The 18,877-nt window shown below is 39.7% G+C and overlaps 1 protein-coding gene across 5 annotated transcripts in view; it reads right to left on the minus strand.

The window, feature by feature from the left end:
* PCCA (propionyl-CoA carboxylase subunit alpha) overlaps nt 1–18,877 on the minus strand; it is a 363,650-nt gene that overhangs the window by 265,763 nt on the left and 79,010 nt on the right. For all 5 annotated transcript variants that reach the window (XM_044927096.2, XM_025262608.3, XM_025262607.3 and 2 more), the window contains one exon: nt 330–461. In XM_044927096.2, the coding sequence (XP_044783031.2) occupies nt 330–461 (132 nt within the window). The remainder of the gene's footprint in view (nt 1–329; nt 462–18,877) is intronic.

Raw genomic sequence — 18,877 nt, forward strand, 5'->3', positions numbered from 1 at the left:
GAGCTCAACAGAAAGACACAGCAACATCATGTTTCAAACATTAAAGAAAAACCACCAATAAACGAAATCCATATAGCTAACGGCACATTTCTTTATCACCAAGTTTTCTCCTATGAAAGTCAAATACTCATTAAATACAATGCTTAAGTGGCTTCTTCCTCTTTTTAACTTGTGCCATTCAAAATAATCCAAGTGTAAACAACATGGATTTTTTTTTAATCCGACATGAATATTTTAAAAAGCAAAAACTGCATTTTATCTTACACTTTGGACAAAATGTTTGGTCTCAGGACATGTACTGGAAAGATTAGAGTAAAATAGTTTCTCACCTTGACCACTCCATCAAAGCCAGGGATTGTGTTAACCTTTGCTTTCTTAGCTAATAATTTGCTTTCAATCTTGTCACCCATGGCTTGAATAGCATGTGTATCAGGTCCAATGAAAATGACATCTTCTGCTGCCTGTGGAGAAGAGCAAGTAGAAATTTGTAACAAAAACATTACAGTACTTGATACGGAGTCACAATTTCATAATAAAAACCCATATGTATACTTACTAGTTACTCACAGGCCATAGAAAACTTAAAAGCAAGCATTTGAGCCAACACGTTACAATATATGATACAGCATTTCATATAGTGTAAGTGTGCAAAGATACCTGAAACAAAGTCAGGTCATAGAAAAATAATTAAAAGAACTCCTACATGATATTAACAGTATTCTTTGGAAAAGCAAATTCTATGGTGTTGGAGCTGTACCTAGTACTCTGCCACCTCATCTAAACAGTAAATTCACCTCTCAAATCTGTGTATTCTCAATGACCCACAGCACAGTGCATTTTCAATAAACACCAACTCTCTGTCAGGCTTTGAGCTAAGTGGAGGGAATGACCTAGACAAAAGTCACAGGATATCAATTAATTCAAGGGGACATGAAACAGATCACCAGTACCTCAGAGAAAGAGACAAATTAAAGTATGGAATTTTAATATCCTTGTGACTACAAGAACTGAATAAAGAATACAGTAGCAATTTACCAGGTAGAGTTTCAATAAAAGCTACTAAAATCACATTTAGTTCCCCAGCAATAGGCCCATCTCTCTGTGTTGATGCTATTAAAGTAAACAAAAAGCTCATGGACACTAATAAGGAACAGAACAGAGTATGATGGAGTTAGTGCCACTGTAGAGCACAGTCTAGAGAAATAAAGAAGGGCTTTGCTGAGGTAAAGGCTGTGGTCATTGGGTAGAGAATTGAGGTTAGATACGAAAAAGCAAAAATCAGATTGCAAGCAGGACATCACTGGAATAAGGTGCCTAACTGTTGATTCTCTCACCATCTCTGGCCACGGTCAGTATAAAGAATAAATCACATAATTAACATCTCATATTCTATCTACTGGCACTGCAGCCTGAAAAGGCTCTTGGCTTCATTTTCCTGATGGGAATATCATCCAGAGTAGCTGCTGCAGTGTGTTTCTTGGTTGCTCTCTGCCATCGTGGCAAAGAGGATTCACCCCAAAGACGTCTGCTCCTTGCAAGAAGAGCTATGAAAAACCTAGACACCATATTAAAAAGCAGAGACATCACTTTGCCAACAAAGATCTGTGTAGTCAAAGCTATGGTTTTCCCAATAGTCCTATGTGGATGTGAGAGCTGGACCATAAAGAAGGCTGAGCACCAAAAACTTGATGCTTTGCAATTGTGGTGGTAGAGAAGACTCTGGAGAGTCCCTTGGGCTGCAAGGAGATCAAGCCAGTTAATTCTAAAGGAAATCAACCCTGAATATTCATTGGAAGGAACTGATGCTGAAGCTGAAGCTCCAACACTTAGGCCACCTGATGCAAAGAACTGACTCACTGTAAAAGACCCTGATGCTGGGAAAGACTGAGGGCAAGAGGAAAAGGGGATGACAGAGGATGAGATGGTTGGATGGCATCATTGACTCAATGGACATGAGTTTGAGTAAACTTTAGGAGATAATAGCTAAGGACAGGGAAGCCTGGTGTGCTGCAGTTCATGAGGTCGCAGAGAGTTGGACATGACTGAGCAACTGAACATTAAAAGCAGGAGATGCAAAGATAACAGGGAATCAATAAAGGGAATATATGAGGAGATAAATATTTGGGAGATGATATGACAATTTCAACTTTACAAAGGCTGAGCCAGTCAAGTGTGGGATAGTCAAGTGCCTATGTTCAGGAGACAAACAGAGACATCTGGAGGTTATAAGGCCTTATAAGATGTATAAGGTTATATGTCTAGGCTAAGATTTGGATGTTTAAAGGCATCTAACAGGAGGAAATTAAAGATTGTAGATAAAGTCTCTCAGATAAAATGTACACAAAAGCCAATGCCTTTAAACTCAGGCACTCACTCTGACCCAAAAGCAAAACACAGGCACTCACTCTGACCCAAAAGCAAAACAGAAGAAAGAGGAATTTTTAAGATTCTGAGTTTAAAGCCTCTTTTGTGTGACAAGGAGGATAACAGGATAATAACCACCTTGCCAGTTTGATGGAAGGACTGAATAAAATAATGTTAAACAGGAAGCTGAGTGCCACAACTCTTAGTTCTTGCCTCGTACCCAGAAGTCCTGATAAAGAGAGAACACTAGAATAGGAAGACAGCTAGGTTCACAGGACCCCATACGCATTCATTACAGGAACGCAAACACCCGCAGCCACGAGCGTCACCACAAAACTGTCAGTCACTCAGTCACGTCTGACTCTTTGCGATCCCGTAGACTGTAGCCCGCCAGGCTCTTCTGTCCCTGGGATTTTCCAGGCAAGAATGCTGGAGTGGGTTGCCATTTCCTTCTCCAGGGGATCTTCCCGAACCAGGGATCGTACCCGAGTCTCCTGCATTGCAGGCAGATTCTTTACCGTCTGAACCACCAGAGAAGCCTGGTGTTACTACAGCTGAATGTTAGATGGGAAATCTCCTCAGCCATAACTGGTGCTCGTTAAGTACATCTCCATCCAATGCTTTTATGCAGTTTTAACAGAAACTCATTTTCTTATGCAAGAAAATCATATGTGAAACCCCCAAAATGTCAAGCACATAGAAAACTGAACCGCGCTGTTCGAGGGGAAGTGATGGCAGGGCTGCAGCCCACATGCTCTGTGTCTCTGGAAGGGTCAACCAGTCGCTTTGCACTCGAGCAACAGTCATGCTCACTTCTCTTTATCCCAATAAATGCTAACTCAAGAGGAACGATCGTGTTTCAACTGTCAATTGTCTTTCCATATTCTCATTTTACTTGCTAAGATGGAGGAATTTTTATTATAAATTGTTTTAAATACCACTGTGCCAGGCAGATGTAATCAAGTAATCAGAATACCCACACAAAGAGCTGAAGAAATGACATAAAATGAGAACATCCAAAATACATTACGATTATACAGTAAAACTTCTGATTAACAAGAGCCCAACGGCCAGGAACCACTGATTAACCAGGCTTTTTTCGTGCATTCTAATTTGAGGAAAATTACTCACCCCAAAATGCAAAATTACCAAGAAAGAACATGCACATCAAGCATTTTAGTGACTATTCTTACTGCTATTCAACACAAAGAAAAAAAGCCAGTGGCACACTGAGTAACTACTCAAACAGATGTTTCAAGGAACTAACTTCCTTTTTATCTTCTTATGTTTTGGTAGTACTCCCTGGGTTAGCCTTTAAATGTAATTATGGCAAATTGAGACAGCAGTATCATAGCTCCTGACCCCCATCATTCTTGGACCAAAAAAGCAAGGCTAAGATGTATGGTAATTGCAAAGTGACAAAGCATGTTTCAGAAGTCCTAAGTTTTTGACCAGAGTCCTTTGTGTGATTTAGAACTTAAAGCCAAAATTTATGCACTAATAAGCTTTCAATACTCCACTGTTAACCCTGTATCTTTTCTTATTCGTTTTCCTTAATCACCAGCAAACCTGTTTGACATGACAAAGCAATAAAATTTACTTCTCAAACTAGGCTTTTCAAGGACCATTCAAATTTATCATGAATGACAAATATAATACCTAAATACAGGTAAATGTATAATGGTCATGAAAAAGAGTAATTTTTTTTCATCATCATCACATCATTATAGCAATACGTTAAAAAATTACAAAAAGCTGAAACCATTGCTCCTAATTGCAAAAAAAACAAAACATTGTTTTCATCTTCTAAATTCTGTGATTTCATGGCTCTGGTTGTATTTTGATAGAAAAATGGGGAAAAGGGTTGAGTTTGAGCAATATGTTAGGGAAACAGATTTAATTTATAATAGGCTTTATGTTAACAAATGCAGGACAGAAATAATCATCTCTAAAAATTAGAATGTATGATATATAATTCATTCTTAGAAATACCATGACAGTAAATTGCTATACTATGAATTCAGATTCTTTTTTTCATGTATACATTTTAGACTCATAAAGAATTACTACTTGGATAAACTGTAAAAACAGGGTCAGACAGACAGGAGACATAGTTATGAAAAAACTGCCAAATTGCCTAAAGTACCTAGATTCTGGATTTTAATTTTTATTCCTAATAAAAGAAAAACGAATTTCTCGTAGAAAAGGCCAGTTTCTGGGCCTTCTCTGACTGGGCAGAGAAGTTAGCACATGAGATTAAAAAAAACTGAGTCAGTGAGAAAGCTTTCAAAAAATTAACATAGTTATCTCAAAAGCACATATTATATAAAAACGGCTAGCCACTGAATGTGTTGATAACAATATGAGCATCAAAAAGAATAAAAGAAATTACAAGGTTAATTCATCTTTTCAAGACCTCAGAATAAATCTTTTCCTGCTATCCCTGTCAAATATTTGAACTTCTTAAGCATGTATCACCAATTTTAAAAACCATATAGCTCTCTTAAAAGCAATATACAGGAAAACTAATTTCACACATAAAACTAAGCAAAATAAAAGTGTCTAGGTAAAATCCCATACATAGTTTTCATGAGAAAAAAACAAGAACTAGAATAAATTCCATGGAGGAAAAAAGCATGAGAAAGACATGGTAACACAGCAGATCAGTGTCACCTAGCATTTCAAAACAAACCGAAAGACATTTTAAAATAAGAAAACATGAAATAACATAAAGTGGAATCAGAAATGCTCAGAAATGAGGTGACAGACCTAAAGACAGAATTAGAAAGGCAAAAGAAAATAATTTTGGAAATCAAGACTAAACTACAGGAAAATTAGAGTGAATAAAGAAAACAAATAATGCCTTACAAGAGATAAGAAGTCAAAGGAAGAAACTTAAAAAAAAAAAAAAATTTAAGATCCAAGAGAAAAGGACAAATACCAAAAATAAACAGAGACCATCCAACATATGAATAAGAGGAGTCTTTGGGGGTTAAAAGAAACTAAGAAAAAATACTAAAACCCAAAACTCAAGCAAATTTTCTTAAAATTGAAAGTTAACTATTAAACATACCACAGCCTACTTGAAAAATTTGACCCAGAGCAAATTGTACCATGATACATTCCAGCAAGACCACTTAAAAGGAAAAAAAGTAACTTGTTCAAAAGAGAAGTCTAAATTATCACCAGATTTGACAGCAATAAATCATGCCAAAATATAATAATGTACTCCACTGAATAAGACATTCAAGAAAAGAAAGGATGAGCCAAGGATTTTAAATCCAACACAACTGACCGCCAAGTATAAAGGGCAGAGAAAAATGTAACAACAAGCAAGAACTCAGGACCTTCTTCTGAGGAATCCAACAGAACAAGGGTTTGCACACTGGTCTGTGGGCCAAACCTGGCCTACGACCTGTTCCCAACCGGTCCACAATCTAAGGACAAATTTCACATTGTTTACATTTCTAATTGTTTGGGAAAAAAGTTTAGGAGTGCTATATTATGACATGTGAAAATTACATGAAACTGAAAAAAAGTTTTACTGGAGGAGAGTCACACTCTAGCTTACACGCTGCATGGCCACTCTCTCACTCCCACAATAAGACTAAGAACTTGCGACAGATCACACGGCATACAAAGCCCAAAACACTTGCTATCTGGCTCTTTACAGAAAAGGTTTGCCCGTACTAGAGAATGAGCTTCAGGAAACCAAAACAGCTACAGAGAGACTAACTTGGAGAGTCTGCAGTTACTCACTGAACCAAACCTAAATGAAGACTAAGAAGAGAACATGAATATAGCAAGTGCAATAGTTGGATTTTCTGGCATTATAAATACAGTAGAACTATTTTTGGAAGTGTAGGAGAATAGGGAGATGTGTAAAACTTTTTAAATTTTTCAGTAAATTTTTATATTGGTATTATAATTGTTATCCTTTGCTGTGTGTGTACTACTGACAAATAATTAGGAGGTATTTTAATTATATCATTTCTTCTATCCATGAAAGTCAGAATTCTGACTATGGAAGGATAAAGATACAAGTTAACAAAGAAGAGGTTAAGTAAAAGTTCTATAATCATGAATTTTAGTTGAAAGTATTGGTTCATTCAAGTTTTCCTGTAACATCGTATGGAAAAGCCCAGATGAACTTTTTGACCAACCTAGTATTACTACAATCACAGTTCGTATTCCTATCTCACATAAAATACAGGCTATATTTAATTATAGTTTGATATCACTGCATATTACAAAACTGTTCCATATTTCATTGATGTAGTTATTTATCATATCTATATTAGATATTAAATTTGTGTTCTATATACCCTACTTGGGGTTGAGGTCAGCATTATATCTAAATACACACATATTAATTATATTGATGTCATATATTCTTTTACTATAACACAGTTAATATAACATAAAGTATATGTAATAAACATGTGTAACATGAAACATTAAAATTCTAGGAATACACATTTTATTTGCTTTGCCTATAAATTAAAAAAGCCTAGAAACAACTATTAGCAGCGATGATCATGCCTGCCACACAATGTGAAAGTGAAAGTGAAGCGAAGTCACTCAGTCGTGTCCGACTCTTTGTGACTCCATGGACTGTCGGCTACCAGACTCTTCAGGCAACAGTCCGTGGAGTTTTTCAGGCAAGAATACTGGCGTGGGTTGCCATTTCCTTCTCCAGGGTATCTTCCCAACCCAGGGATCGAACCCGGGTCTCCATCATTGCAGGCAGACGCTTTACCGTCTGCTGCTGCTGCTGCTAAGTCGCTTCAGTCGTGTCCAACTCTGTACGACCCCACAGACGGCAGCCCACCAGGCTCCCCCGTCCCTGGGATTCTCCAGGCAAGAACACTGGAGTGGGTTGCCATTTCCTTCTCCAGTGCATGAAAGTGAAAAGTGAAAGTGAAGTCGCTCAGTCGTGTCCAACCCTCAGAGACCCCATGGACTGCAGCCCACCAGGCTCCTCCATCCATGGGATTTTCCAGGCAGGAGTACTGGAGTGGGGTACCATTGCTCCAAATACCATTAAAAGAAACCAATGCATCTAAAAAGGTCACCTGATTAAAGGCCTGGAGCAAGAAATACAGTACTTGAGCCTAGAATATCTTATCAGGGCAGAGAAACTATAAAAGATTACCAGAGTCAAGTCAAGAAGATCAGGAGCCAACTCAGGCACCCTCCAGCCAAAGAGTGGCAACTGGAGCTTCACTAGCAATTTCAGCAGACTTAAACCTACAGAACATGTCTCAGTCTATGACTTCATAGTGATACTTTTACAAAGACCTGGTTAACTTTGAAAGAAGTTAACCGAGTAAGGAACCAACTTACTACCTCAAAAACTACAAACAAGGGTAAAGAATTATACACTATCTTGCTCTTTCTGTATGAATTCCACCATCAGGAAACCAAACAATGAGGGGAAGAGCTTCTTTATAAAGATACTCCAATTAAATAATGCAAAAGACGTTAGAATTAAAATATCACCATTTTTGCAATCTAATGAAGGAATAGTAAGCATCAAAGGCTGCTCAGACCTTAAAAGCCACTAACAAGACTTGTGCCTCCTACAGTCTTGGTTAAATGAATTGAAACTTAAGTCTGGCAACCTGGATTCAGGGATGGGACCCGCCTGCAGGAAACGCTGAAGGGTGCCATGATTACATGCCATGATTATCCCATCAGCTAAGTCAAGACTGAGAGACACTTTATGGGTCAAAAAGCCCAAGGTTTATTCAACAGATAAACTACAAAGGAAGAGAAATGTATGCGAGGAGAAGCTATGGCTTGAGAGAAACTTAGAAGACATATCAAAATTGAAAATAAATGGGCAAGACAGATCACAAGGTCCAGGGAGGCACACTTGGACAATAAGATTATTTCATAATGCCAGAAAAGGATTACTGTAAATGTCAAAGCAGTTTGTATGCACAGGGAGAGATTGGAGGTTGGGATTGAGATGGGTCATGTAGACAGGCACTCTACTATCGGGACTGATGTCTGACATCCGAACCTATACAATGGTTACATGATTATTCGCCTTAAGCAAGCCCACGTGTGTTCTGCGTAGTTTTCTTCTGTATCTGCCTTTTATTTCCAAAATAAAAATTTTGAGAATGTGTTCAGAGTAGCCACCAGCTTATAGGAGTAAAACCAACACTGGGACCAGGAGGTGAGGTGTTGCTCAGACAAGCTTGCTAACCTCTTCAGGGACCTGTTTTTGGCTTTTAAAACAGGTAGGGGAAGGGAAGGAGGTAGAGAAAAAGGAAGGAAGAAAAGAAAGAGATGGAGAGAGGAAGAAAAAGAGAGGGAGGGAGGGAGAAAAGGAGGGAAGTAAAGGAAGAAAAAGAAGAAAGAAAGAAAGGAGAGACAGGCAGGGAAGGAAGGAAGGGGCATTCTCATGTCTGGCTGGAAGGCTTCAGTACATGGTTATTTTGTACAAACTGAAGCCTGATGAACTGTCAACAACTGCTGCCACTCTAGGTAAAAAGTAACAGTGATGAAGCAGAGAAGCATCACCTTTGCGGGATGACATGGACAGCATCCAGCCTTGGCAGCATCGCTGCTTCCAGAATACACAGATCGTGCTGTATGGATGAGGTCCGGGAAGAGCTCACAAGAAGACCGGAGGGAGGGTTGATTTGGGATTCCGTCTGACTAGTTCTTTGCAAAGAAAAAAAAGACCTTCCCGTGGCCGTGAGCACCGCTAAGGTCACAGATGAGCTTGGACTGCTTTCTCTGAGCAGTGGAACACTGCTCCGTCAGTGGAGGAGGACCAGACTGCTGTCCCATCTGGGATGAAACCAGAACCCCTCGGGGAGAACCCGTCCTCCAGCCTTCCTCCCCTCCCTTTCACTGCCTCTGCTTCACTGCCGGTGGCAAACCCTGCTCGCTGTGGATCAGGTGCCAGAAGCTGCGTTCCATTACATTCTTGGTCATAGTGGGGCTTCCCTGGTGTCTCAGATGGTAAAGAATCTGCCTGCAATGCAGGAAACATGGGTTCTATTCCTGGGTCGGGAAGATCCCCTGGAGAAGGAAACAGCAACCCACTCCAGTATTCTTGCCTGGGAAATCCCACGGACAGAGGAGGCTGGCAGGCTACAGTCCACAGGGTCGAAAAAGGTCAGACATGACCAAGCAACTAACACTTGACACAGTATATTACACTATATTGCAAATGTCACACGTGCAGCCTACAAATTGATTTATTTAGCTTTTGCTTCCACTGAGACCACTTCTGGTATTCTGATGCAATGTTACTCAGCTTTTTAAGTTAAAACCAAAGACCTCAATTCAGTACCAAGAAGGAATTTCAGCCAAGTTGGCACCTGGGCTCTAATAAGTTACTGTGTAGAAGATGGAAGGGTTCTCCTCTCAGATCATGACATCAGTGTTGAAACCTGTCTGGGTAGTTGGCTTTGAACCTACACTCAGGGTACTTTTCAAAACAATAATTAGAAATAATAAGGAACATGTGAACACAGAGATGGGAAAAACATTCATAGCGTAGTGTTCACGGTCATGGGTAAACGCCAGTCAGCCGGGTCTTCACCCCCAGTATTGGGTACAAGGTGTGCATGAGCATTTACTGGGAGTCCCAGGCTGTACAGTGCGCACACTTGAGAAGATCAGGATACAAACCCTAATTCGCTTTCCTCCACACTGACTGCAGGGCGTCCATGAGAGAGGTGCAGAACCACCTGGAAGGAGGTTCCATCAGCCCCTACCCCCTACGTTTGTAGGAGTCGTTTTCTTCAAGTGCTAGTCTGTTCACTGCAAATTTAGAACCCAATTTACAGTGATTCATTAGGATAAGAATATTAAAGAACTTGACTGTTGCTGGGGGTGGATAGCGGAAGGGGAAGCAAAGGCTCTTTTAAAATTCTCAACATAAACTTAAAAACCAGCAAAGTTCTTCAATTTGTTTGGGATGCTAACTGCAAGATCACCTGAATCTAATGACGTGCTTACAAGCTGTATTTAACTGAGGGTACACTGTATGTGCTATGACTTGGTTTAACCAAAGGAAACTGCGTCCTTGTGATATGACCAGTATCCGGATTTCATTCAGTCTAATGTATATTTTGTATTAAGTGTATACTTGGCCAAATGCACTCAAGTAATGTTATTACTTCCAGGTGATAGCCATGTACAACATTTAGTTAGGGAAATAGAATAGTGGTAACTTTTCACACTGTAACAATTGGCAGAAGTCAGGTTTTCTAGTTAAGGAATATAAAACCTTGCTTTTCATGCATAGGAAGTACACAAAACAGCAATAGGACAATTTCTATTTCTAATATTTGACAGTAAGTGGGATGGTTTCCATTTCTATTCTTCAGCTATTGTCAACTCAAAAAACTGTTAAGTGCCTTTTACTAAATGATGTGGGTTTCTGACAAAGGTTCTTAGGGCAAAGAAGACGTTTTTAGTACTAATTTAATAGAAATCATTTAAATAAACAAACTAAAAATATCTAAATATCTTTGTGTTTGGGGGGGTAAACTTTTTAAGCTCAGGTGGAAAACATTCTACTTTTAGAAATTCAGGTTTCTATATTCTGTATTGGGCTTCCCTGATAGCTCAGTTGGTAAAAGAATCCACCTGCAATGCAGGAGACCCTGGTTCGATTCCTGGGGTCGGGAAGATCCCCTGCAGAAGGGATAGGCTACCCACTCCAGTATTCTTGGGCTTCCCTTGTGGATCAGCCGGTAAAGAATCCACCTGCTATTAATTATGGAAATGTTCCTTTCATTTTAAAAGACTAAGAGTGAAGTCTGTTAGTGTCTGCCATGCTTTTGTGCACATCTGATTTCTTCTTTTTATTTCCTGGTAATCAGCACTGATAACTATTTCCAGAGTCTCCATGATTCTTAAGGAGAGGCTATGTAGTAGCTTCCACATTCTACACTCTCTGTGTGCAGATCAGGACACTAAGAAGAGATGAGTTAACAGAAACCTGAGTGGGCTGTTAACCATTTTTTTTTTTATCTTTGAGGAAATGTAGATGCAGTAACACTTCCAGATGAAAGAAGCATTCTAAATTCCCAATGTTTAAGAATGCAGATGAAGTATTCCGTCTTTTTGGTGTCTGGAGGTGTTACGTGAGAAAACAGAAAAGAGGTTTCTAGGATTAGTTCCACAGACTTCCTTTATCATGTAAAATCTCAGACTGGTTGCTTTGGTCAGAATCAAAGAAAAGCGAAAGAGAAGACACCCAGAGAAAATGAATTCAGTAACTTCTTTAGCAGTAAACACAGAAAATTAGAATTAACTAAAAAGTCGATCTTTGAGATAAATTTTAGCCTTCTTTCTTTAAAGAAACTCCAGTTTTAATATTAGAATATATATCTTTTTAATATTAGCAAAATGTTGATGATCAATTCATGACATTAAATTTGCTTGGATGAAACTGTTAGCATTTAGCTACCTGGCATTTTCCAGAAGTTAAGCTTATTTTTGCTTTGTAATACAACAATAATAATGCCTTAATTAAAGATGCAGGCACAATTGTGAACTTCTTGTTGAATTTTCAGAGAGACTGATCTTCTTACGTGATGTTTGAAATATGTAAATAAATAATTTAAATAAATAAAATAACATTTGACTATATAAAAATTTAAATTTGTTCATATAAAATTATTAATGTAAAACCTTGAACTCTTAATCATTAAGTACTGGATTGAACAAACTATGACACTCATGATTTGAAGTCCCAGTTGTCTAAAACCCATAAGGAATTCTATTTTAAATACAATGATTACATAGGGTTTAATTACTATTTAACAGGACTACCTGTAGGAATATGTCTGTGTTCCAATATTTCTAATAAATGTTATTGTAAAATAAATTAAAAAAAAAAGATGCAGACACAAATGTTAAAGTATTTCTTCTAGATGTATTTTTTAAGAGGATTCAGTTCAGTTCAGTCGCTCAGTCGCATCCGACTCTTTACAACCCCATGAATCCCAGCACGGAAGCTTTATAATTAAATATGGTTGTGTATTGGTAAGGTTTTCCTGGTCATAGGAATTATTTCGTTATGAAATGTAATTTCCTTCTTTTGCACGTCACATGAAATACTTTTATAGCTCAAAAATCTGAAAATTAAAAATGAGTTGCTTTCATTTTTCCCTGATCAAATTATTTTTTATTGTTTCATGAATACTAAAATTGATTGGTACTTTGGATTGAAAAAACTAATTTTTCCAATTCAATTCTGGAATATACCTTATAACAACTAGGAATTATCAGATGAGAAATTTTACAGTTTAAGTCTTAAAAAAAAAAAGTAAGATTTAATAATACTTCAATTAGCATAAGGGAATGTTAATGTAGATGCCTCCTGGCTCACCTTCCTGTTCATTCCTCACAAGCCATTAACATTCACTGTTAGTAGTAAGCTGGTAAAACTTGTGAAAGGCTAGAGATTTTGTGTTTAATCCAAACATTAGATATTAACTTTAATTTTTAAACTTTTTCAATTAGTCTGGCACATTATCTGAATTATGTACTCTCTTTTGAAAACTCGAATTTCTTTTAAAATTTACTACAACTAGAAGTCCTTCTACACACTGTACTAAATTTACTGCTTTCTGGAACACATCAAGTTTTCAATACCACCGCTAGATGGAAACAAGAGTCATATGGTTTGAATAAAGCATGCTCTACCTACAGTGAGGATTGTCTTTTTTGTTAGCAGATTTAATTGCTGTTCTCTAGTACAGCCTACATTAGAAAGCTTATTTCAAATAATGAGTGGAATGCAAAAAAAAAAAAAAAAAAAAAAAAAAAGCCGAGATCATGATGTTCAGTTAATTGCCTAGAGTAACTAAGTAATTCCTCACCCTACTCAGCATTAGTCTGAGTGGCCAATCTGTTACTTCACTCTTTATTCTGGTTATTAACAAGGATACAATGAAGAGATAGTGACAATAAGATGTAGTGGAATGACCCAAGTAGAGATAAATTCAGGTAGGAAATAATTTTTTAAAGTTTGAAGACAGTAAAAGAACAAGGGATGCACTAATATTAACAATAAGATCAGATCAGTCACTCAGTCATGTCCGACTCTTTGCGACCCCATGAATCACAGCACGCCAGGCCTCCCTGTCCATCACCAACTCCTGGAGTTCACTGAGACTCACGTCCATCGAGTCAGTGATGCCATCCAGCCATCTCATCCTCTGTCGTCCCCTTCTCCTCCTGCCCCCAATCCCTCCCAGCATCAGAGTCTTTTCCAATGAGTCAGCTCTTCGCATGAGGTGGCCACAGTACTGGAGTTTCAGCTTCAGCATCATTCCCTCCAAAGAAATCCCAGGGCTGATCTCCTTCAGAATGGACTGGTTGGATCTCCTTGCAGTCCAAGGGACTCGCAAGAGTCTTCTCCAACACCACAGTTCAAAAGCATCAATTCTTCGGCGCTCAGCCTTCTTCACAGTCCAACTCTCATGTCCACACATGACCACAGGAAACCATACTCACAGAAAACTAGTCAATCAAATCACACTAGGACCGCAGCCCTGTCTAACTCAATGAAACTAAGCCATGCCCGTGGGGCAACAATAACAATGCTAAGTATTTATTTACTTCCTTATTTTGCACTGTCTAGGAAAGGACTGTAGTAAGGCTCACTTTACCCTACAAACCATTTTATAGATAAACATTTCAGTCATCAGGTTCCAGCTGGTTTACAAAGTTAGGAAGTCTTCAATTTATTCTGGAATTACACATATGAAATAAAATACCTTACTCTAACATTCCATAGTTTTTTTCACTGAGGTGTAGTCGATTCACATTCTATTAGTTTCCGGTGCACACAAGAGCGACCACATGTTCATAGATTATAATTCATTTATAGTTACTATAAAATAATGGCCGTATTTCCTACACTGCACAATATACCCTTTTAGTTTATGTATTTTATACACAGTAGTTTGCACCTCTTAACCCCCTACCCGCTCCTTTGTCCCTCTCCCATTTCCTCTCCCCACTAGTTTGTTTGTTCTCTATATATCTGTGAGTCTGTCTCCATCTTTTTATATTCACTAGTTTATTTTTTTACATTCCACATAAAAGCGGTAATATCTAATTAATAGTATTCGTCTGTCTCTGACTTATTTCACTAAGCATAACGCCCACTGGGTCCACCCATGCTGCTGCAAACAACAAAACTGCATTACGGCTGAGTGGTGTTCTACTGAACATATATACCACATCTTCCATACTTATTCATCTGTTAATGGACACTTAGGATGCTTCCATATCATGGCTACCGTAAAAAGTGCTGCTATATATACTGGGGTGTGTTATCTTTTCCAAACTGTATTCTTTAATCATTTTCCTCAAAAAAAAAAAAAAAAAAAAAAAACAGGGCTAAGAAACCAGCAGGACATAACTAGTCATCTCCACTTAATATGTCAGTAAAATTGGGATCTGAGGGATGCAACCAAATATCCACCATGCCTAAATAGGTGAAGTGGCAGAAACAAGATCAAGACCCAAACCAGCGTTTTTTATCTGCAACTCTGCTGCTTCCTCATGCCCTGGGTTCAGGTGGCACGTGCTGACTACTGGGGAGGGTCATACGCCTCCTGACACGGCTCCAGGACATACCTATCACCCCAGCACCCACAGGACTAGCACCTCCTTTCACTCTCCAAAGCATGCCGGTTCAGACTGGTCTGGTAGTCTAGTAGAACAAACTATACATCCCAAACGTTAAAACCAGCCGATGGTAGAGACTACAGCAGAGGCACTAAACACTTAAGGAGACATCAGGCGCGGTCAACAGTCTAGCCAGGGAATCAAGGAAGACTTCACGAAATGTGCACCATTTGAAGGAAAAAAAGACAATTTGGATTTTTAGGATTTGAAAAAGCGGCGTGGGAAAACAAGCATTTATGTATTCAAGAGAACAACCCACTCACTGGTCTGTAAAAGGTTCTATGGTCTCTAGAGAATCACGATACATCCAGAGAATCACACAACCAAAGGTCTCCTCTCTTTCTCTTAAGCCTTACAACAATCAGATCCCAACTGCATACTTCAGTATACATGTAAGGCCACTCTACAAAACCCGCTAAGTACCCACTCTGTGTCAGGCACTGTGTTAATTCGAGGGAAACGATGATGGATAAGACAAAGACGTACCACTGCCCTCTTTTAGTTGACAAACCAACTGGGAGGACAGGATACCACAAGCAATTAAAGTCACAAAACAGCCTGGCCGCCTTGACACAGAAGTACCGTAGTATACTCTGGTAAAGGAACGGTAACCAGAATAAAAGACACAGGCAGGGAAACCGTTAGCCAAACCAACCTAAGTTTACTGTGATGATACTTCTACATACAAAGTGCCAACGATGCAACTGTCAACAGCGCGGACAACAAAAGGCAAGGGAATTCTTTCCAGATAAAAATTCTTCCCCTCAGCATCAGAGAATCTCCCTCTTCCGTTCAGATTTAAATACTGCTGCAATTTTAACATGCTCATATCACCTGATCTTTCTTTCTCAGAAAGTCCACCCAGGGCCTTTCTACCCTGCTAGATAAATGAAACTTGAGAATGCAATCTCTGCCCTTCAGTCTAAGTCTTGTGACTGAAGACGGGGTAAACGGACATCACATATAATAGATGAAGAATCATTTTATGCCAACTACATAAATATTCACTTCAGCAAAATTATATACTTACAGTGTTTTGCCAGCCAGTGTGAGTCCCATCAAATATATACTCACACCCTCTTGCATGGCCTTTTGAAGTTTTCAAGTTATGACTGACACCACCTTTAAAAGCCCTCACCTCCCATGGCTCTTGCACATACAGAACAATTGTCAGGCAGGAGTGTAAATTATATTCTTGTACGAAAGAAAGGCAGGGGTTTCCCTGATGGCTCAGTGGAAAAGAATTCACCTGTCAATGCAGGAGATATGGGTTCAATCCCTCATCCAACAAGATCCCACATGCTGAGCAGCAACTAAGCCTATGGGCCACAACTACTGAAACTAGACTCAAGAGCCTGGGAGCCACAGCTACTGAAGCCCCCACACCCGAGAGCCTGTGCTCCCAACAAGAGAAGCCACGACAACGAGAAGTCCAAGCACAGCAGCTCGGGAGCAGCCCTCACACTCCACAACCACAGAAAGCCCGAGCAGAGCAACGAAGACCCAGCACACCCAAAAGTAAATACATAGTTTTTTTAAAAAAAGAATGGAAGGCAGGAATTAGAAACAGTAGAGTATAATGGTTAAGAGCAGGGACTGTGGAGGTGCCCGAACTCCAATTCTACCACCAACGATATGGTTGGCCTTGGACAAGGTACTTAACCACTCCGTGCCTCAGTTCCTGTATCTGGGAGGGTTAAATTAATTCATCAGTGGAAAGCACTGGGCTTCCCAGATGGCGCTAGTAATAACCTGTCTGCCAGTGCAGGAGACGTAAGAGACCAGGGTTTGATCCCTGGTTCAGGAAGATTCTCTGGAGAAGGAAATGGCAATCCACTCCAGTCTTCTTGCCTGGAGAATCCCCATGGACAGAGGAGCCTGGAGGGCTACAGTCCACAGGTCATAAAGAGTTGAACACTGCTTAAGCGACTCAGTGTGCAAAGCACCTAGCACAGAGGGAACCCTAGGGAGCTGCTACCCTACTGTGAAGGAACCCAGAAGTCACAGTTCACAACTGTTGGCTGCTGAGGTCTCCCCACCCACCTTCCCATGTGCGGGTGTTTAAATTATTCCAAGAGTCTCGGTCCTGAGACGGTATAACCCTTCCTAAAGCAGCTAACCTTACCTCTTCCCCACACCTTTCACCTCCTCCTCTCACCCTAAAACCCTGCTCTCTTGTAAATCTACTTGTCCTTCCATCGCATGGCCAAAGTTGAGGCAAGCAAGCAAGCCACTGTTCTCAAAGAAGCAAAGATGCTCTTCAGATGAAAGCTAAACACAATTACAGCAGCCAGCCGACTCTGGTAACAGAAATTACAGAGAAGCTAAGTAAGCACAGACAGTGTTGGAAGGCAGACAGAAGCGCAACTATTGTGCATACCACCTTGAGGAACACAGGCTCCACAGACAGCAGTAAGCCACGGAAGAATGCTGAAGTGTACGAAGTCATCAGTGGTCCAGGCGAAAGAAACAAGGGAGGAAGTAATATGACAGCAGCAGAAATACAGTGAAGAGCAAAGCAGCGAGAAGAGCTGCAATGATACTAATTAATAGTGGACCCGGCAACGGATGTAGGGAGGAGACAGAATTCGGAAGTGCAAGGGAAGGGGAATAGTCAAAGCTGACTGTAAGGTTTGCAGATCAGAAAACTTAATTCAGACAGGGAACTGAAGTGCAGGTTTGGTTACAAGATAAGTTTCATTTTAAGTTTCACGTAAGTGACTTGTTGGCAGGACATCCAGGGGAGACTTCCATAGGAGACACTCTTACATGGGATGGAAATGTCTTCAGTAAGGCAGGTACCAAACCAAATACAATTTCCTGTGATAAACTACCCAGAACCTGAAACCCTAAAAACTGTTATTGTTGTTCAATCGCTGTTGTGTTCAACTCATACTGCAACCCCATGGACTGTAACCGCCAGGCTCCTCTGTCCATGGAATTTTCCCAGGCAAGAATGTTGGAGTGGGTTGCCATTTTCTTCTTCTGGAGGTCTTCCTGACCCAGGGATCAAACCCACGTCTCCTGCGCTGCAGGCAGATTCTTTATCGCTGAGCCACCAGGGAACACATTTACTTGTATAATCACTGCTGCCAAGTGCTGCAAAGTTCTGGGAGATTTCATGTAGTTTACTCATGTTACTATTACCTTAAAACTTCATTTCCAATACAAAAAGGGTGTGTTGGAGTACTACTCTTCATGCTATAAATCTCCGTGATTTAGAATGTTTTTCAGTTTTCAAAACTGAATTTTGAAACAGCAGTTACTCAACTTGACCAAAGACTTCAACTCTGATTTAATAATGCTATTAAAAACTTCAAAGTCTGAGTTTTTAGGTTCACTATCCACAGTAGAAATTGCATAAAGATAATTATTAGAAGTCAGGAGAAGATATAAACAAGTCATCAGTGATGAACTCCATGACCTGGGAAGACGTGTCAAGGCATTTTCAGAGCATGCTAAGACCCACCCACCATACCAGCCAGAAAACAGTGCTCTCATGCTATAATACCAATCCATCATGAGCAATTTTCAACTATCCTAAGAAAAGCCTTGCTGCTGTTGTTTAGTCGCTAAGTTGTGTCCAACTCTTTGTGACCCCATGGACTGCAACCCACCAGGCTCTTCTGTCCATGGGATTTCCCAAGCAAGAAAAATGGAGTGGGGTGCCATTTCCTTCTCTAACAGATCTTCCTGATCCAGGAATCGAACCCACGTCTCCTGAATTGGCAGGTGGATTCTTTACCACTGAGCCACCAGAGAAGCCCTAAGAGGAGGTTAGACTATAGTTTAAAGACCTATAAAGAAATAAAAAGCCAACACATCACAAAAT

This window comes from Bubalus bubalis, chromosome 13, assembly GCF_019923935.1.
Source record: "Bubalus bubalis isolate 160015118507 breed Murrah chromosome 13, NDDB_SH_1, whole genome shotgun sequence".
In the NCBI taxonomy this organism is placed as follows: domain Eukaryota; kingdom Metazoa; phylum Chordata; class Mammalia; order Artiodactyla; family Bovidae; genus Bubalus; species Bubalus bubalis.